This window comes from Pezoporus flaviventris, unplaced genomic scaffold (assembly GCF_033815535.1).
Source record: "Pezoporus flaviventris isolate CSIRO_AGI_PZ_B2104156 unplaced genomic scaffold, CSIRO_AGI_Pfla_v1 ptg000031l, whole genome shotgun sequence".
NCBI lineage: Eukaryota > Metazoa > Chordata > Aves > Psittaciformes > Psittacidae > Pezoporus > Pezoporus flaviventris.
In genome coordinates this window covers 68,654,100-68,674,398 of record NW_026892579.1, presented here as the reverse complement: position 1 = coordinate 68,674,398, position 20,299 = coordinate 68,654,100, and the positions used below count along the sequence as shown (strand labels likewise).

At 56.2% G+C, this 20,299-nt stretch overlaps 2 protein-coding genes across 2 annotated transcripts in view; one reads left to right on the top strand and one right to left on the bottom strand.

Annotated features, from left to right (window-relative positions):
• Window positions 1-8,353, top strand: part of XRN2 (5'-3' exoribonuclease 2) — a 50,192-nt gene extending 41,839 nt beyond the window's left edge. The window contains exons 29-30 of the mRNA XM_061461754.1: window positions 3,282-3,423; window positions 7,818-8,353. Coding sequence (XP_061317738.1) covers window positions 3,282-3,423; window positions 7,818-7,880 — 205 coding nt within the window. The 3' untranslated portion in view covers window positions 7,881-8,353. The remainder of the gene's footprint in view (window positions 1-3,281; window positions 3,424-7,817) is intronic.
• Window positions 8,354-10,957: 2,604 nt separating this feature from the next.
• On the bottom strand, window positions 10,958-12,066 carry NKX2-4 (NK2 homeobox 4). The gene is made up of 3 exons (XM_061461850.1): window positions 11,694-12,066; window positions 11,123-11,586; window positions 10,958-11,089 (listed from the first exon to the last, which is right to left on the bottom strand). Exons 1-3 carry the CDS (start codon window positions 12,064-12,066, stop codon window positions 10,958-10,960), a joined length of 969 nt encoding a protein of 322 aa, XP_061317834.1.
• Window positions 12,067-20,299: the final 8,233 nt, after the last annotated feature.

Below are 20,299 nucleotides of genomic sequence, written 5' to 3'. Positions count from 1 at the left end.
GCCCCTGAGAGGTTTTCAGCTTCCCAGTTAATTCCCTGGGAGTTGCTGGTTTCCCATAGGGCTACCCTCAAGGCTGTCCCCACTTGCTGCTGCAGCTGCAGGTGCCCAGGAGCAGCGAGGAACTTCAGTTCTCCACCAGTTCTGCTCCAGGGGAGAAGGTGACCGAGGGAGAGGCCAGCCCCTGCTCCAGCCTTTCAGGTGAAGTGGGTTGGCAGGAGGCTGCCGGATTTGTGACATCAAGCAAGGGATAAGCAGGGAGCCCTGTCTTTACCAGGAGAGCTTTGAGCCTCTGTGCTGTTTCAGGGATGGAGCATTGCAGCTGGGGCTAAACTAGCCATTGCTTCACAGGTAGAAGAAACCCAGGAGTGTAAAGCTGCTTCTTCACAATGCAGATGATTTATCTGCTGCATAAGTTTTCTTACTTTTAAACTTAGCGGTGCAATTATGGGCTGAGAAAGGTGGGTCTGTTCAGCTGGGAGAAGAGGAGCTGCATGGAGACCTCGGAACAGCTTCCAGTGTCTGAAGGGGGCTACAAGGATGCTGGAGAGGGACTCTTCATCAGGGACTGTAGTGATAGGACCAGGGGTGATGGGTTCAAACTGAAACAGGGAGGTTTAGGTTAGATAAAAGGAAGTTCTTCCCTGTGAGAGTGGTGAAGTACCAATTTTATTTTACCTGCTGCACACTGAACTAGAATCACTGAACCCCAGCCTGGGTTAGGCTGGAAGGGACCTTTAAGCTCACCCAGTTCCAACCCCTGCCACGGGCAGGGACCCCTTCCACTGGAGCAGCTTGCTCCAAGCCCCTGTGTCCAACCTGGCCTTGAACACTGCCAGGGATGGGGCAGCCACAGCTTCTCTGGGCACCCTGTGCCAGCGCCTCAGCACCCTCACAGGGAAGAGCTTCTGCCTAAGAGCTCATCTCAGTCTCCCCTGTTCTGGCAGGTTCAAGCCATTCCCCTTGGCCTGTCCCTACAGGCCCTGATGAAGGGAATATTTGCTGGTTCTAACTGAAAATCTCTAGTTTCACTCTCTCACATGGTCTCAAAGCAAAAAATGCCCCTACATAAAAATGATACTAGTGTTTAAGTGTTTCACTTGTTAAATACCCCGATTTTTTACTAAGCAGCGCTTTAATAGAAAGTTAAACTCTGTGCCAAATACGTATTGATGTCAAATGAAATCTGTGTCAAGCTGCCTCGTGCCAGGCATGTAGCATGTGTTGGCCTGTGACCATCAGCCGCTGAGGGTGTTTGTCACAAGCGCGTTAGCAGCGTTGTAGAGACGGAGGAGTCCTAGAGCTGGAGCCACAGGGGTGATTCCCTGTAGTTTTCCTTGCGTCTGAGCAGTGTACTCATCCTCAGGTGTGCTGTTTTCTAGGAATAATGGGAGGAAAAGAAGCGAGTGCTCAAAATGCTCACTCAAAAAGCATATTATTGTTAAAACACTGGGTTCGAGTGTTTAGCCCCTGCAGGTTTAATGTGCTGTTAACTTCAGACGCAGTGCTGCCCCTCCTAATGAATGATTCAGTGTGCGTTTCTGGACATGCCTCTGAAGCTAAAAATAAAACCTCACAGTTCAGTGTTGCCACTTGGCTTTTGTGCCTGTTGGGTTTTAGTGCTTGTATTGCACATCACATTTACCAGCTGCATGTTTATCAGGTAAGACTCATACTTTATAAGCAGGAATTGAGCTGTTTTGTTTCTCGAGATGGTAGGAGTTTCCTTTGCCTTCTTTAAGTTCAGGCAGGTCTTAATGGGACCCAATGGAGCAGCTGAGTATGAAACCAAAAGCAATTTGCATCCAAAATCGGAAAGCTTCAGGTCCAAATGCCTGTTTTCATTCGGTTTAATCTGTACCTGCCTTGTGATTCCAACTTTGCCTCTGTTCCTGCTGATGAAACGTGTGTTTGCAAGTCCTTCCTCTCCCAGCATCGCTTCCTCCGCTGCTCAGAGCTCTGTTTGTGGAGCTGTGAACCCTCCCTTGGGCAGGAAAGTCAAACCTCCTCCCTCAACCTCATGTGTGCATGAAAGAACAGATCAGCCTCTGGGTAGGGGTGACTCCTCCAGGGTGGAAGTCCTGCCTGTTTAATGCAGTAAATGTAGGCAGAGGCTCTTTGCAGACACACAGAGAAATAACTCAGTTCAGCGGAGCAGCAGGTAGGTACAAACCACAGTGCTCATGCTCTCTGCTATTCCTGCCTCCCGGCACGCCGGTCACACACTGCTCAGATGACTCCCTCTTAAGCAGGGGTCAGGAGAGATTAACTGGCTCCACTATCCAGTGTTTTTTCCCTTTACAACAACAGGTTGTGCTGCAAAAGATGAATTCTGACAAGAGTTGTACCCTTACCCGCGCTCAGCTTTAAAGACTATATCATGCCTATATCATTTTTCCAAATATTTTATAGCAAACAATGATTTGCTGTATTATACCTGTTGCTTCATAATTGTAATGTTAGAATAGGTACTTGAAGGCAATTAAAACATTTCTTGCTGTCAGTAATCTAGGGTGGCAAACTAGCTTATAATGGATGTTGAATTTGCGTTCCCATATAAACTGTACACCAAATGTCAGTCAGTCCATGCCAATTAGTGCTTATGTTGCTAGGTCACCGTGGTCAATTGAAAACGGCATCAATAGAACTTGAAAAGGTTTCTTCCCGATCAGACCTTCTGACATATTGAGCAGAATAATGGATGGGAAAAAGCAGCCAAGGCCCCTACCCTAGATTCAGAATACTCGCAGTAAGAATTCATTTGCAACCTGCAATTAACTAGAAAGAATGGACTCCCAGAAGGAGTCTGGACGTTTAGAAAAGAAAGCCTCATTCTCCTGGATCGCACATGTTTGCTCTCTGGATGGCGTGTTGCGGTCAGCCAACGTGGGGAGCTCTGGGGTTTAATCCCCGCTCGGGAGCGGTGCGGGTGAACTGCTGAATTTGCCCCTCAGCAAATAAAAAGGTGGACTGAATCCTCCCAAGGAATCTGTAACGTTGCACTTGCTGCGTGCGGTGGTACCTGGGGCTGTGGCTTTTAAACTGGGATGGAGGAAGCAGTGCGCAAGAGTAGCCTTTCAGTAGGAGAATCCTGGAAGAGATGCCCCCTCCCTGATCTATCCCCAGCAGCTTGGCTGTCTGCAGTACCGCTGCAGGCATAGCTGGGTGTGACAGTGCTGAGCTCGGAGACAAATCATTTAGTGTATGAGACCGTAGAAATCCGGGTCTGCGGTGCGGAACTCTCCCGGAGCCCAGCTCACACGGTGTGTTTCCTCTCTGCACAGATCTGCTGGGGCTGCTCCTCTCCTCCCCTGGAACCGCATGCTGCAATCCCAAAACCAGTTCCAGCCGAGCCAGTACCAGGGGCTGGGCGGACCCATGGGCTACCCACAGAGACCCGAAGATCGCATGGACAGGGGCAGACAGGTAGGAAAGCTTTGTCCCATTCTGTATGTGGTGTTCTCCTCCTGAGTAAGGCTTCCATTGTGTGTGGCTGCGGAGAGTGACTGGGGTGGAGGTGGCCATTCCCGAGCTGGTTTTAGCCCAGAAGCCAGTGAAAGCTCACAGGTAACGTCCCAGCTGTGTCCAGCGCTTCCACATGTATCCCTGCAAGAGGCTCATGTCATCACTGGGCACCAGTGCTTTTCATTGCAAGTAGAACAAACACCCAAGCAAGTCACATACCTCTTACAGCCTGAGAAAATATGATGGGAAGGCAAGTATTTCAATCAGAGTCTTCCTCTTCTGTAAGGAAGTCTATCCACTACAGTATTCTGGGGATTCTCCAAGTTTCTCCACAGTATGTTTAAAATATAGATTCTTCTGACTTCATTAATTTCCCTCCTCAAATGCTTATTGGTTTTCTCTTAGCTGAAAAACTACTTAAAAGCAAATGTTAGGTACTAGTAGCCAGAGAAATAAGCATGTCTGTGAAAGTACATGTGAAAATAGCTTTGGTTAAATGAAAGCAAGGGAACGTGATAGGAGAACCTCATCCAGAATTCCAGGTGACTTTGCCATCAGCTTATGAAAGTGCCGTAGAATGAAAACGCTCCTTGAAAGCAGCAGATGATTCTGCCTGTGTGATTGTGTGTGTTCCCAGTAAAAGCATAATCTGCATATACTCTTGTATTAGAAATGTGAGTATTTACAGTGCTGTGTGCTAGTTTAAAATAAATCTCAGGTATCTATAGTAAACGTTAAGTTCTGCTGCTCTTTGTGTAAGTCAGAATTACCACTTGGTGGTGGGAAGGTTACTGGCCAGTAATGTGGAAAGAGGAGGCAGAGCACTCAGCTGCTTGGTAACGCTATTTCCTAATCCTTTTAATGGAAACTGAGGCACAAACTGTTTGAAATTTGCCTTCTGATGGGACCTGGTTCCCATCTTAGCTCAAGCCAGGTCACTTTTTTGTCTGCACTCCCAGTTTTTCTTCTTCCCAGTCTGCCCATCTCCCTTCTACACAGAAATGTGTGTTACAAAGTGCAGCACCACGCACTCAAACGTGGTGCTTGATTTCTGGGGTGTTTCTCCATGCCAGTGGCAGCATATAGTCACATTCGTGTGGGTATAAATTCTGTGCTGCTGTATGTGCATTGGGTAAGATCCCAGTGTCCTTTGCTTAGGCAGCAAAGCCTGCAGGTGCAGTTCCTTTAAATACCGATGTCATATGGCACATGTGGAAGTCTTGTTGTGTTTTTACCACTTCTCTGCTGCTTTGTCTGCTGTAGGTCTTTTCTGTTCTGGCTGTGGGTCTCAGCACTGTATCACAGCCGCCTCTGCACAGCGACGTTGTTACGGTGTGCGGGGTTTAAGGCAGCTATTGCAGTGAAAACAAGCGCTGTCAAACCAAGTCTGGGAGGGAAGAGCCTTTGGCCTTTGCTGGGGAAGGTTTTTGCAGAGCCCTTCTCTCTGTGGTTGAGCTCGTCAGGCCCCAAGCCCAGCAGCAGCAGCCCAGAGGCTCAGCATTGTCTGTGGGTGCAGGATTACTCGGGGCTGCTGAAAGGCTCTGCAGCAGCCAGCAGCCTGCCCAGCGCTCCCAGCTCAGAACCTCCTGTTCAGCTGAGCCCTTTCAGCAGCAGCGAGGTCCCTTCTACCCCCAGCTCCTACCCTGGAGCGCTTTTAGTGCAAAGGCCATTAAGGCTGGAGTACAGATTGTCTAGGGCTCCTTCAGTTGTCAGGTTGGTGCTGCAGCAAGAAACAGGGGGGAAAGAGGCCAGTATACCACTGTGCATGCTTGCTCCAGGGATAGCAGGGAGCATTAGCAGCATAAATCCTTCCAGAGGTGGTTTTGGTTATAAGCAAAACTAGGCAGTGTGGCTTACGATCACATTAGGCTTAATGGGGAAACACTGAATCCTTTTTGTGCTGCCCAGCTAGTCCCCAGAGGGGTTTTTTAAGGTATATTTCTAATTTGGATGAGGCATATTGATGGGATCAGTTTTCAATGACCTTTGAAAGTCCTTTTCAACCCAAACTATTCTATGATTCAAAACCCTTTCATTTTGTGCTACACTGGTTTACCCAAAACACTCGAGGAATAAAATGCATAATTGCACTAACCCATAACAGGGGCTGCTGTAATGATGGAGGAAAATCAGCAGAGGATTTTTGATGCTGGTGGAGCCTGGGTGGTATTTAATTAGGGTTGGAAAATAGACACTTGAAAAAGTCTGTGTGCTGCACTGTTCTCTGCTCTACCCTTTATCCTGGTAGCGTAGGTAGATATATTTGCAAAGGGAATCAGTGCTCAAACTAGTTCATTCCCGACCTTAAATCTTTGTGTTAACAGCTACAGCTGGAATCACAAAGGAGAACAGGAATTGTCTCCCAAGGATGTTTGCAGCAGGGGCTTGGGGAGGGCATCTCTCTTAGGAAAGGGGAAAGCAGCCTCCTAACCACAGGGTCTCGGAGCACTGTGGATGTCTGCAGCCTGCCAGTGATGGAAAACCTCAGCCCTTGCTGTTTTCTGGCTATTTGCAACCTGAATGATTAAATAGGAGCCTTTTGGACATACTGCAGTCGTGTCCAAAGCCTAATTCACTTGTCACGAGCACGGGACACGTCTGCTGGATCATGAAATGAAGTTTGAATCTGGGTAGGGACCACAGCTTGAACCATCATGTGTGTGAATATGAATGTTAAGGACAAATCTCTCGGCTCAAGTAAATTCGCTTCCTTAAATTCCCCTTTGCATTTCTGCTGTTTTCCACCTGGTTTTTATTTCCTTTATTTTTTTGTTGCCTTTTTTCTCTCCTTTTCCATGTTGGTTTTAAATGAACTGTCAGATGTCATTATTTCCCGCGGGCCGGCAGCGCTGCAGCAGAATTAGAAGCTCCCTTAAAGGGTTTTGGGTGCAAACCCAATAATTGAATCTAGCATTGCTGCCTGTGGGTTTCAAAGCTTTAAAGCCTTGAAAAGGGATTCAAGTGGAAGTGGTGACACGTAGCAGCATAAATAATTATCTTTGGTCCCTTTCACCTCTGAATTCTTTTTTTACAGCGTACAGAACATGGTCTGAAGAGGTTAATAAACGCGCTGCTACAAAGTGCTTACGAAATTAATGCAACTGCCATGGATATGGGTTGCTCTGTGGTGAAGGGGGGGTTTGCTGGAGGCCTCCAGCTCCTCCACAGAACCTAAAGATAAACTTGATGGCGTTATGCAGGTGTTTGACATCTTGATTTTAGGCTGCAGCAGCAACTGAAGGGCCAGATAAAGGCCTTGTGTGGCTGGATTGCACTGCTGCGCTGGGGTTGTGTGGAACTGGAAGGGCTTGGAGCTTGTTTCCTATTGAAAGTGCTCACAGTTAGACCTGAAAACAAAGATAAAACCTTCCTGATGGCAGAAGCAGCGTATTCCACACAGTGCTTTTGGGTGCACCACATGGGTTTCTGTCCGGAGCAGGCTGAAGCAAACCACTCCAGTTTCCCTGCTTATCCCCGAGCCCCCGTTGGAGAGAGTAAGGATGGATTTCCCTTTAGAATGAATGAAAGGAAACCCCTCTTCCCCAAACACCAAAAAACTCCTGGGAGGACACAAAGCCCCATCGCTGCCGTTAGTGCATCCATTGAATGCCCTTCCTGCAATGCATCAGGTTTTGCAACCATTATAAATGTTTCAAAGGAACTCGATGCAATTTTTCACTGGATTCAGTGTACAGAATGCCTCACCTCAATTTAAATACACAGATATGCTGGAGTGATTTCCAAGGTGGGATTTCGGCATCTTTCACCTATTGTTTCGAATGAGTGAGTTCTGGAAAATGCTGCTTCTGTAACAAATACAGCTGTTTTAATTCTATTTTTCCTAAAAATACTTACTTGTAAAAATACCCGCCCTGCTTTAGCATCACACTGCTCACCATTAGAACAGGAAGGTGGCACTTGAGGGGCATTTTTCCTCGACGAAGTATTCATGGTGGGAATCATGAATCTCAGCGATGCTGTAACTCGCAACGTGACATTTGCGTCCTTGCTCTCTGTAAAGCATAAAGAGTGCGTGGAGCAAAGCCACGTTTTCTGTCCTAATTGGAAAATTTCGTTTCAGATCTGCCCTTCCAGGGGCATGCATGGTGATACATGTCTGTGTATATATATGTCTGTATATATGTGTGTGTGCATAGATGTGGCTTTAATGTACTGGTTTCTGTGCTCGGGGAAGTCCAAGCTTGTCTTCCCAGGGAAGCGCTGCCGTCGGGAGCATTGGGCACCTTCCCGTGCAGGGTTTATTGTGTCCCTTGTGTGGGCCATGCTCCATGGACCTTGTTTACCACCGTGTTAATCCAAAAAATAAATGCTTGCTTTTGTTTGTTTGCTTGCAGGCCTATGGCCCCGGGAGGCCCTACCCGCTGCCGCCTCCCTCGGGAAGATACGGCTGGAATTAGCTCCTGGCGACTTCCTTTTTAATCACAAAGTGTCCAGGCTTTTTGTTCTGTTCTTTTATTATCTGGGGGGGGGGGAGAGAATCCCAATGAAACCATCCCTGTAGTTTTTAAACTTGTTTAAATGTGCACATTTCGTACCCAACTGATGATGATTTTTCCTTTGTGGGAGCTGTGTCGCTTGGGAATAGCGGGTTGCGGAGTGCGAGCGCCCTGAACTTGCTCTGCTTGTGAGATGCTGGAGGAGGTGGGAATTCCTTATCCCCATCCCGCTGTGCTGCCCTCAGCTCCAGCCATCCTTGGCTGCACACACGGGAGCCTGGAATCAGCCCCGGGGTCGTGCGGGGGCACCTAGAGAGGGGATGGGGTCAGGCACCTGGGCACCGCTGTTCCTCCTCGGATGCTTCCTCCAGTGTCTCACAGAGAGAGGAGATTTTTTTGTGGGGAGACTTTGAAGTAAAACATTTCAACTTTTACACCTGGTGCCTGGTTCTGACTTTGTTCTGTCCCAGCAGGGCGTGCGGACTGGGCTGGGTTGGGGTGCGAGGTAAAGGAGCTGCGCAGGCCCGCGTTCCCCTTTGGTTTTAGCCCTCTTTGTAGGGGTTCCGTGTGGCTGTACCAAATCAGTGCTTATTTTTATTTGCTTTATAAAGTGGCTTTTGAAACGGGGAGCAGGAGCGAGTGGTTCATTTCCAACCCCTCCACCGTGGCTGCGGATCTGTGCTCTGGACCTGCCTGAGTGTCTTTGTAGTCATTTCTTGGGAAATAATTCCAACAGCATTTAAAACCTTTTGATTAACCCAAACCCAAACTCTGGGATTAGCTGAGCAGCATTAATGCCACTGTACCACCTTTCCCATGTGCCACGCTGGGACTTGTCCCATGGAAATCGCTCAGCTCCCCAGCTCTGGAGTGGTTTTCCAGCCCTGTCCTTCGAGGTTCCTGATGTTAATCACCAGCAACGAGGAAAAAGATGGGATCAATGTAACCTTGGGAGGAAGAAAGGATGAAACCGGGTTCTTTATTTTCAAGTGACCGAGGGTGGAGCAGAATTCTTCATTGTAATGCAGAGTTCCATCCTGCCCGGACCTGGGAGCGTCAGCCCTGGGCCATGGCCTCCCTTGGCCAGGAGGGTGTTTGGGACTCAAAAAAGTCATTTTTATTTTTTGAGCAAGACAAAACCAGCAGCAGATGCGGATTTTCATGTAACTATGATGGTTGAGCATGGGGCTGGAGGGAGGAGGAAGGACCTGGGGGCTGGGGGGGGGTGTCTCTTGTTCCCTGGGTTTGGGGGTATGGAAACGGAGCTGGATAAAGGGTCTAGGGGGTTGCTATGGGAAGGGGTTGTCCCTTACACAGTTCTTCACCCCTTGGCTGCTTCAAGCCTCCGAGCTGGCTCCTCAGCCCTGCAAGATGTGGAGCCCACCCCAAGGCTCGGAGCAATGCTGTGGTTCCTCTGCTCCGTGGCACGGGGGTGGGATGCAGGCCCTGACTGGGGAGCATCACTATCCCTGCTCTGGCTGCCTCTGTGTGGTACTGGAGCTGGCCCTGGTGGCCAGGATCCCGGTGGCATCCTCAACCTGCTCTGCCTGCACATCCCTACGTTTTCCACGCTGGAGCTGAGCCTGGGCCATCCCCTTTGTTTTAGGAGGGTTGAAGGGGGCCTCACTCACCCCCTGGCCCGGCCCCAGACCCATCCCCTTCCCACATGCACCCCTCAAGCCGCCTACGTGGGAACCAGCAGGGAGAAACGCTCCAGGCAAGCACGGCCGGGGAAGGGGATGAATCGCGGGGGGCCCCCGAGGGAGCGGCCCCGGGTGGGCACCGGCGGGGATCTCCCCTTCCCCTCCCGGGGGCCGGGAGCGGCTCCGTGGGCTCACAGAGGCTGAAATCCCCTTTTTCTGCCCCAGAAGCGTCCCGGGAGCAGCGCGGCCGCCCCTGGGGAGCCCATGCGAGGCCGGGGGGTCAGCGGGTGCCCCCAGGAACAGAACCCCTTTGACGGCTGAGAGAGGGGAGGGAGAACAGGGTTTGGGGATGTCCGGGGCGGCCAAACCGCGTCCGTGCGTGCGCCGGGCAGGAAAGAGCGGCTCGAGAGAGCGGGATTTCCTTTTATTGGGACTGGGGGGGGAGAAGGGGGAAAAGATAAAATAAAAGGAAAAAAAAAACCCCAAAAAGCCGGAAACTTCCGAGCGCCGCTCCCGCATTCCCGGGGGAAGGGGCGCGGGGACCGACCCCGCCGCCCGCGCCGTCCCAACGCTCCCCGCCTTTCCTCCTCCGGCCCGGGGGACCCGGCCCAGGGAATAACGGGGTCTGGGGGTCTCTGCAGCTCGTCGGAAGCTCACGAAGCGCCGCGGCCGCGGCGGCCCCGTCCCTGCCGGGCGCTCCCTCGCCGAGCAATGACCGGTACCACAACGGGGAAAGCGCTGTGCCCCGTTAAACCCCGTCCAACCCCGTCCTCCGCCGGGCGCCCTCCGCCGCTGCCCGGCCCGGGTTTGGGTTAATTCCCTGCCCGCCGGTACCGCTCAGTTCCCTTTCGTTCGCATCCCATTGGAATCGCGCTCCGGGGGGGTTGGGGGGGGGCACCCTCACAAATGAGCTCTGCCGAGATCGCTGCGCTTCACAGGATTTATTGTTCGCGTCCGCGGGCCCTGTCCAGGTGTGCGCGCACCGGGGGCGCCCCGCTTCGGGCTGCCGCTGCCCCGGGAGCGGGATCCCGCCATCCCCAGGTTCCTCCCCGGCCTCCCCCGCCGAGGGGCCGCCCCGTCGGGGCCGGTCTCCCGGGCCGCGCACACCGGGCCGGACACGGAGGCACAAACACGCGTCCGCACCCGCACACCGCAAGTAACGGCGCAGCCCCGCGCCCGCAGCACCGGACCCACGCGTGGGCTCCCCCCCCCCCCCCCTTCTGCGGGCCCTGGTCTCCAAAACCCAGAGAGTCTTAAAAAAAAACCAGCAGCGCAGCGAGGCCGGGGAAGGAGCGGGACGGGCCCGGGGCCGCCGTCGGGGCTCCCCGCAGCGCCGGGAGGGCCCGGTCCCGGCGGGCGGTGGCGGGGGGATGCGGAGGGACGAACACCCAGGGATTACCACGTCCTGCCGTAGAGCAGGTTGGGGCTGACCATGCCGCCGTTGTAGTCGACGCCGGCCGAGTCCAGAGGGGCCAGGGGGCCGTGCAGCGCCGGCGGGCTGGGGGACAGCTCCTCCAGGTCTGCCGCCTGCCCCAGCGAGCCGGGGTGCGGGTGAGCGGCGGGCGCGGAGGCGGGGGGGGCGGGCGCGGGCTGCCCGGGGGCCGGGGTGCCGCTGCCCGGCGGCGGGCAGGGTTTGCCGTCCTTCACCAGCACGGGCACGGCGACGCGGCGCGGGGAGTGCTGCTGGCAGAGGCCGCCGTCGGGGTGCAGCTGCTGCGCGGCCGCCGCCTTGTCCTTGGCCTGGCGCTTCATCTTGTAGCGATGGTTCTGGAACCAGATCTTCACCTGCGTCGGGGTGAGGTGGATCAGGCTGGCCAAGTGCTCCCGCTCGGGCGCGGACAGGTACTTCTGCTGCTTGAAGCGCCGCTCCAGCTCGTAGACCTGCGCCTGCGAGAAGAGCACCCTCCTCTTCCTCCGCGGGGCCGCGTGCAGCGGCACGATGGCCTTGGCGCCCTCGGCGATGCCGCTCAGGCCGCCCATCCCGGCCACGTTCATCCCCGCCGACGGGCCCATGAACCTGGAGACTGAGCGGGACGGGCGGCTCAGCGCCGGCGGCCGCCCCGTCGAGGGCAGCGGCTCCCCCCCTCCCGCCCGCCCGCTCCCCGCTCCGCCGCCCCACGCCCGCACTTACTGCTGGAGTACCGGGGGTCGCCGCCGGCCCCGTACCAGCCGCCGCCCGCCGCCGCGCCGCTCCGCATCCCCTCGGGGTAGGCGGGCAGCTCGCCCATGTTGCCCAGCCCGCCGTTGCAGTAGCCCCCGACGGCGCCGTGCGGGAACTGGGAGACGCCGTGAGGCATGTGGTAAGCGGCCGCCCCGGTGGGGCCCGTCACGACGTGCTGCGGCACAGCGGCGGCGGCGGGTACCGGCGGCTGGCGGTAGGGCCCGAGGGGCGCGCCCAGCCCGCCCGCCCCGTCCATGCCGCCGAACTTCTTGTAGCTCTCCTCCATCGGGCTGAGGATGTCGGTGACCGAGAAGGGCGTCGTGTGCTTGGGGCTCAGCGACATGGCGGGGCGGGACGGGACTGGACGGGATGGGCCGGGCCGGGCGCTGCCGCCGGCACGGGCGAGGCGCGGCGGCCACCAGCCCCGGGCGCCGGTAGCTCGCCGTTTCTTTTAGCCCGGCGCCGGGTTTACGCCAGACGCGGGGGGGCGGAGCGAGCGCGCCCGGCGGGGGAGAGCGGCGGCGGCGGCCCCGTCCCCTCCCCGCCTCCCGCCGCCCGCCCCGGCCCCGGCCCCCTCCTCCCGGCCATTGTCCTGCGCCCGCCGGACGGCTCTTAAGCCCGGACGCCCCCGGGCCGCGCCGGAGCGGCTGCGAGCGGCCCAGCGGCCGAGCCCGTAAGTACCTGCGGGGCCCCGTGGGGCGCGGAGCGGGCGGGGACAAGACAGAGCCCCGGGGCGTGGGGGTGTCCCCCAGAATCCAGCGCCTCCAGCCCCGGAGCCGCGCGACGGCTGCAGCGCGGAGTCGGACCCGACGGCGCGGACGGGTGGCAGGAGCCGGGGACAGCGCTGGCGGTTCCCCGCTGCGGGGCAGGCAGCGGGATTGCCCCGGGCCCTCGGGCTGCGGGACGGAGCCCCCGGGCCGCCGCCGCCCGCGAAGCCGCTCCCGCCGGGGTGCGGGCCCGGGCGGGGACCCGCGCAGCGCCGGGGTCCGTCTAGGGCTGGTGCTTCGTTTTCCGTTGGGGTTTGGGGTTGGGGTTTGGGCTTTTCCTTTGGTCGTTGTTCGTTTGTTCGCTGGTTTTGCGATAACGAATCGCCCCCTCGGGGCTGCCCGCGCGCCCGGCCGGGGCTCCCCCTGCGCTCCCCGTGCCCCGGGCTGTGGCGCTGGAGCCCCCCCGCGGCAGGGCCCGGCGCCCGTCGGGGGGCAGTGGCCGGGGCCGGGTCCTGCCCATCCCCGCCGCTCCCAGGGGCTCTTTGACGGCCGTTTGCAATCCGAGAGGAAGGGGTATGGGGGTACCCGCCCCTGGGGGCATAGGTGCTGCCAGCGGCTCCTGCCCGTTCCCCCTTGGGGCGATCCGACGGGGCGGGCGGCAGCCAGAGCTCCCCGCATCCGTGCGCGGGAGGACACGCTCGGGATGCACAGCGCCGTGTGTGTGCGGCACCGGCAGCACGGAGCCGACCCCGCACACACTGCGGGAGCCGCGGGGTCGGCCCGGGGTGCCCCGCGTGGGTGCCAGCCCACCCGCACCCATCCATACGAATGGGGACCAGCGGAGCTGCGCTGCACCCCGGGGAGGGACTGGCCCCGCTCCGGGAAGGGATGAGCCGCACTGTGGGGCGCCAGTCACGTCCCGCACCTCCGGAGCGGACCCTTCTTGTCCTGTCTCCAAACCCAGTCCGTTCCCCGGTTCCTTCGGGCAGAGCCGCCGAGCAGAGCGCCTGGAGCTCTTGGTGACCACGGAATTCAAACGAGAGATAAAAGCCCCGAGAAGGAGCAATTCCGTTTCTCAAAGTTTGTTTCCCCCTCCCTAAGCCCTAAGTCCGCGGTGCGGGGTGACTTGAACAAGTTCAGACCTCAGCGTGCACTACAGCTCCGGCCCGAAGCACCCGGGCAGTTTTCCTGCAGCCCTTTATCCAGTTGCAGTTTCCCCACAGAATTCCTGAGCTGATTTTGTCCTGGTTTCTCCCTCCCTGCTTCAAAGGAGCATTTTAACCCCTTCCTCCGTGGCTGCCCGTCATCGGGAGGGCCTCCTGCCGCCCCTCTGGCTGTGCTCTGCCGCTGCGGCTGGAGGTGACCCATCAGTGAGACCCCCGGGGGTTCACACACAGCCCTGTCTGCTCAGCCGGGGGTACAGGGGCTGCAAACAGAGACCCCGGTGCCTGTTCCCATTGCCCGGGTGTTTCCAGGCACTGTTGGTACACCCGTGCTGCGCTGTGTGCTGCTGAGCATCATCTGAGCGCAGCTCCAGTGTCTTCCTCAAAAGGCTGACGGTTGCATTGGATTTTATTTCATTTGATTTGATTTGATTTGATTTTTTCCCTCCCTTTTCCTTTCCCCATCCCTTGGGCATGTGTCCCCTCCTTTCTAGGAGTCAGGAGCTGCTGAAAGCTCCATCCTCGCCGGACTTAAAGGCTCCTTTTCGTGTTCAGGGCCAGTGACATCACTCCAGTGGATGGGGATCAGGTCGGAGCTCCCCCGGGCAGGCAGGAGGAGGGATGGGGACCCGAGTCAGCCCTGCAGGGAAGCAGCCCTAGGGTTAACCGGCAGCTTGGCAAACCAGGGACCCCGGAGGTGGATGGATGGAGCTGGGCCGGGAGAGGCAGAGCGCCGTGTCCCGCTCCCGTCCGGAGGCAAGAGGCTGCTCCCGGTACCGCGGGGATGATTCTCTGCACGCCGCTGGGGCAGGGAGGAGACTGGGACCTCAGTGGGGCCTCGGTGCTGCTCTGGTAACAAGCCAGGCAGAGATACGGTGAAGGGATGAGCGGGACTGGCCCCGTGAGCCTGGCAGGGGTGACCTGGGGTTTGGGATCTGGCACCACCGAGGTGGTCCATAAGGATTCCTGCGATGGACTCCGCTTACACACAGGACATTTAACTTGGGAGCTGTGCAGGAGGAATGAAATGCGATGGGTAACCAGTGGGAGAGCAGCCCAGGATGGGTGCACCGGTAGGAAAATGACCCCGAGCGCTAGAGCCGCGGTCAAACTGCCGCTGGAGGAGCGGGATGAGGGGTGACGAGGGAGGTTTCACCCATGATGGGGCTGGGACGGGCTCTCGGGGTCCATGGTGGGTCCCTGCCTGCTCCGGACGTCCCGGGTCACCCCCTGCCCGGCTCCCAGGGCCAGAGGCCGCTGCTCCCTGCACCCCCTTGCAGAGCCGAAGGGGAAGCGCAGCCTGGGCGGGGGGGAGCCGAGGGAAACGGAGCCAACGAAATTCCTCGGTGTTTGCACTGAGCCCCCCCGGATCCTGCCCACATCAACCCCGCGGGGCTGTTACCAGGAGCACAGCACCGTAGGGAAGGGTTTCCCCGTTTCCGAAGCCGGGCATTGTAACTCCCCCTAAACGCAGGCTTTCGGCAGGGTCAGTATGGAACGTTTGGTCCCGTTGGAGTGTTCTTCCCTTTGCTGTTTCCCCCTGGCAGAAGCCCATCGCTCCCCTTTGTCCCAGCCCTGCTCCAGGGACTGGTTTTTCTCATGGGAAGATGTTTCATTTCGTTAGACTGGGCTGCTGGTAGGGAAAATCCTGTTGGAACAGGAAATGTACCCCCCGAAACACGTCCCTCATGTAGGCTCTTCCAACTTAAGCAGTGGAAGTGCCACACAAGGACCGCGTCCCTCTGTTCCCGGAGAATATCAAGCCACAGCTGCAAGCAAAGCCGCTTCCAAAGCCGGTTTCCAGGGGCGGCATCGCAGGAGCGATGGGGTGGATGGTGACGGGAAAACACCTCCCAAACTATGAGGTTCTCCTCCTGTGGCATTGTTTCCCGAGCTGCTCGGTGCCCCCCCGCCCCGGTGCAGATGTGATTTCAGAGAGCACGTTGTCTTCCTGATAATAATGACACACTTTGGCCGTGCGGCGCTCATTTCCACACTAAGCCGTTCCCGCTATTGGAGGCCGTGCCTATTACAGCGCAGATACTGACCTTGGCAGGACACAATTGACACCCAGGCAGAGGCTGATTCCTGGGGGTTGCGGTGGTTCTCAATAATCGTATAAATGCTAATTTCTTTCCGTGGCAGCTTGCCTAAAAGCGATGGTTTCTACTGCACCATCAGCGGTGGCCGCTCGTTGCCCGGGCACGGTGTTGTGATCACAGCTGATGGCAGCCTGCCTCCGTTCCACTCTTACCAGTAATTTGCAGACATTAGAAGGGCCTTGGAAACGGAGGCTTGAAGAATTGCTTTCTAAAGACGTTGTTAGATGGAAAAAGGAACCTGGGGTTTCCAGTGCTCTCTAAAATCACTTCCACATAAACCCCAGTTTAGCAGATTTAAGTGTCACTAAATGGGCTGTTCGCAGCAAAAGGAAGATACTGATGCGGTGAAAGCGAGCTCTGCTCCTGCTGCGGGTGCTGGGCTCGTGCCTGTGCCTGGGTACCTTATGCTAAACTCAATGGCAGGCTTATGGGAGGTATATGTGTGTTATTCTTGCTGTACCTGACACCGACCCCCTTTAAGGTTCCCTTCGTCTCCCTCTCTTTACCTGACTATGATTTCCATCAGGCAGAAACATTCACAGTATTTTCCCTTGTGACTGCAGGTTTTCCTTACGCTACTCTTTGGGAGAAGACCGCTATAAACATATTGGACTCGTCAGATCCTTCTCTGCTCGCCAGGTGGATTTTTTCCCTTGGGGCTTTGTTCCCAAGGAGCCTTTCTCACCCTTTTCCTGGTGCCCGCAGTGGGCAGTGTCTGCTCTGCCCCACTGATGCTGTGCGCTGGGCTGAAATCACCTCCTGAGCCATCAACTACACACCCCATCCAATCCCACCCCCGGGATAGCGCAGCCTGGCAGGGCAAGGACACACTCATCTGCTGTCTGTGCCTCCTCATCCTCACTGACAGCTGGGGGCACTGCCTGTCCCATTCCTGGCTGTGTCCGCGCAGCTTCATCCCTCCTCTGCCCTTGATGCCCAGGCACATGGATGCTGTATTTGGGTGCATTAAGCCGCAGCTGGGTGCTGGGTGGCTCCCACCACCTTTTAGGAGCACCCTTCCTGTCTCATTTACCGTGCTGTTAATTTGATGGGGGGTGGCTGAAAATCCTAACAGCTCTCCCAGGTTTTCTGCCCAGCCGCTGTGGAAGATGCTGAGCAGCACAGGACCCCTCTGGAAACACCCTGGAGGCTGGCAGTGGGTGCAGCCACTGCCAGGGATCAGTTGCCAGCCCCCTTAATGAAGGTTACATTGATTTCACCATTAATTCTGGTGCTGGATGGAATCAATGTGCTGATATCACCAAACCCAGTCCCTTGGGCCTGGGTTAGGAGATACCTGCAGTCATTCCTGGTTTTCTCTCATTGAAACAATGACAAAATGCTCTCCCTGGTGCATTTTGCTCCCAAACAGGCCCTAACTCTGCTGCCAGCTCCCGTTTCTTGTGTTTCCTGCCATTGGTGGTGGCCTGCCAGGAGCATCCACAGATGTGGGCTCTTACGGGGAGCTGTGATTGACTCCTACCTGCAGAGTTTATTAAGGCCCATGGGAGGGTGAGGTGTTAACCACGAGCTGCTGCGGGGTCTGCCCCATTCCTGCTCCGCCTGCTGCAGGGTTTGGGTGGTGCAGCCATGGCAGCACAACCCAGTTTTCCTCCTGCTTGTGGAAGGGGATGTTTCCAGCTATGGATGTCCCAGGTAAGCCACAGACTGGTTTGGGTTGGAAGGAACCTTAAAGCTCCCCTTGTTCTGACCTCCTGCCCTGGGCAGGGACATCTCCCACTGGAGCAGGTTAAGTGTTTTGCATCCTCAGGTTGTGCTGAGGAGTGTGGTGGTGTGAGCAGAGCATCTCCTGCAGGCTCTCCGCTGTGGGGACCATTGGTCCTCCTGCTCAAGTGAAATACCCAAGAGCTGGTTTGAACGTTTCCTGATCCCCGGTGCAATAGGGCACGCTCCAGTGCTGTGGGTCAGTGAGCTGTCGCCCACTGAGGTGCCAGTGGCTCCTCCCCCAGCTTTCCCTCGGGTACCAGGCTGCCCATGTTTATTTGGCATCCCAGCCTCTCCTGCGCTGCCGCTGCCTTCTTTGTGCTGCTCCATAGCTCACAGCCGGCTTCCCCCTTCGCTCTGTTGATGCACTGCCCTCTTGGTCCATGTCGGCTTCCCTCCCCCTTTAATTAGCAGGGCTGAATAACGAGGCTGGGTTTCCTCATCCCTGCGGGGTGCGGGGCTCAGGGACTTCCCTACCAGGGAGCTCCGGGCCCCTGAGGTACCGCTCGGGTTGTTCCCTGTCCCTCTTGGATTTCACATTGCTCATAACTGCTTCTGGCTTGGGAAGAGGAGCCCTTTCACACGGGACCTGCCTCTTCGTGCTGTACCTGGGCTGTGCTTGGCGCTGGCAAAAGGGTCATCCAGTGTCTTCATGCTCCTTGATGAGATGCACGCCCAGGATGCCAGGGCTCTGTTAGGCTCCTGTGCCATGGGGATGGATCCAGGAGGGCTCTTCCTGCTGATGTGGGGTTACCCAAACCCACGGGGCTTCTTCCTTCTGTTAGAGGTGACTCCCCAAACCCATTACCTGAGTATTTCACTCACTGAACATTGTTACTTTGCCTCCCTGTACCCATTGTCTCCCGTGCCCAGGTCAGGGCTGAGCTGAGCCCTCTGTCAGCTCTACCATCACGGCCGTGTTGCAGAACTGACCCCCAGCTCATACCAGTGTTCGCTGGAGCTGCTGAGTCCTCCTCTGCCCAAGGCCTTCATGGCTTGAGCCTCTTTCCCTTCCACCCAAACTCCTCTGGCACCGGTCCCTGCGCACATTCAGCAGCCCATGCTGCAAGCAGTGCACGGTATTCAGTGTATAGGAGGCTGGAAGAGTCAAAGGCTGCCTGCATCCAGCCTGGATCGCAAGCTGGGCAGTCTCCAGATGCAGAGTTGGCTCTATACAAAACCCCAGGTGGGTGTTTAGCAACACATGGGGTTTCCTTTGGAAAGAATAATTAAAGGAAAAGATGAAAGCCCTCCGTATTCATTTGATGACATCTCCTGATTTCTTTTGTTGGCAGCCGTGTGTCAGCGCCTGGTCAAGGTGACTCTTTGGGTTAGATTTAGATATAGTGAGGAAATTGCAAGGTAGAAAGACTTCCTGAAGGATCCTCTCCATTATCCTGGAAGTCAGAACAATATTCCTTGCACAATTAGAAGTAACCATAGTTACTCAGGGCCCTGAGTAGAGCCCTTCCTTCTGGAGGAAGAGTTCCTGTGCAAGCCCTGTGGAGTAGGAGCGTGTCTGATGGGTGGTGTGGGTCCAAGACCCAGCACAGGCTGGGGAGGAGGAATTGGTCCATTTCCCAGTGATGTGGATGGGAATTGGTTCGTTTCCCTGTGATATGGAGGGGAACTGCTTTGTTTCCCGGTGATGTGGAGCAAGGGAAGCTGGTCCATGGATCTTCGTTCATCAAAGGTGTGGGTGCTGGTGTTAAATGGTACTCAGCTGTGAAGCTGGGCTTTAAGGATGTTTATCTCCCTCCCCATTGCCTGGTGGGCTTCCCTCATCTGGTCTGAATTAGGGGAGCTGAGGAGCACCTCTTGCTCATCCCACCTCGGAGATTAGGATGGGAGGATGCAGAATAAAAGGCCAGATATTGCCAAGAAACGAGCTGGGCACAAGGGAGCCTCCAGAAAGCAGCTTTTTAAAGGAGAAATGGTGGCTGAGCTTTTCCTTTTGATTGAACTACACTGAGGGCAGCCAGCGCATGGAAGATGACTTTACAGCATCCGCTATTGGGAACCAGGAGGCACTGAGCTGAGCCTGGGTCCAAATGCTGCCACAGGGACTGAGCAAAGCTGGGCTGGCAGGCGAAGGGGTGGCTGGTGCTGGGGTGCAAGGTGGCTTCTGGCTGGGAGAGGGGGTCTCTGTGTCCTCATCCCTTCATTTCCCTGCCCCTTTGTGCAGAGGGAGGGTTGCCTTTAGGCCACACGGTGCCTGCTCGGGGGTGTGCAGGCTGTGTGACAGCTCATGATGTGAGCAGGGTGCTCCAGACCTCAGGAAGGACCATAAACCCAAGGGAAAGCCAGAGGGAGTTTCTGCAAGGGCTTTGGGCGCTTCAGGCTGCTGTATTGTGGTGCCGGCCCTCTCTGATGCGCCCAGAGCATCCCTGCGCCCTGCAGTTGGGTACCAGCTCATCTCGTTGGGTGCCCGTCAGCATCTTCAGGCACTGAAATAGCTTTATAACCCCCCTGGGGTAAATCCAGCTCTGGTTTGAGCACTGGGCAGCCACGTTCCCTGCTGTGCTGCCCTGCCTGGCTCAGCATCTCTGTTACAGCACCACACTGCGCTGGAAAAGGGCACACAGAGAGCCCTTAAATCTGATGTATGTATCCAGTGAGTCTGTAGTTTAGTGTCGTGTGGCTCTCGATGAATATGAAAGTTTATGGGACAGCCTGGTGTGGAGGTGATCCAAAGGAGGATCCCTGTGTGGAGGTGATCCAAATCCTAAGAGCAGAGCAACACAGTGAGCAGCAATAGCTGGAAATAAGAGCCCGGTTCAAGACTGAGTCAGGAGGGGGTGGTTGAAGTGGTTTTATGGGTGATGTGAACCTGGAGGAGCCTGGTTCTGCTCTCAGATGGGCAAGTGCTGGTGAAAGGC

Coding starts and splice junctions, on each gene's coding strand:
- NKX2-4 (XM_061461850.1), bottom strand. CDS start 12,066: ATGTCGCTGAGCCCCAAGCACACGACGCCCTTCTCGGTCACCGACATC. Junction 11,587..11,693: donor CGACCCCCGGTACTCCAGCA/GTAAGTGCGGGC, acceptor CGTCCCGCTCAG/TCTCCAGGTTCATGGGCCCG. Junction 11,090..11,122: donor CCCCCCCCGCCTCCGCGCCC/GCCGCTCACCCG, acceptor TCGCTGGGGCAG/GCGGCAGACCTGGAGGAGCT.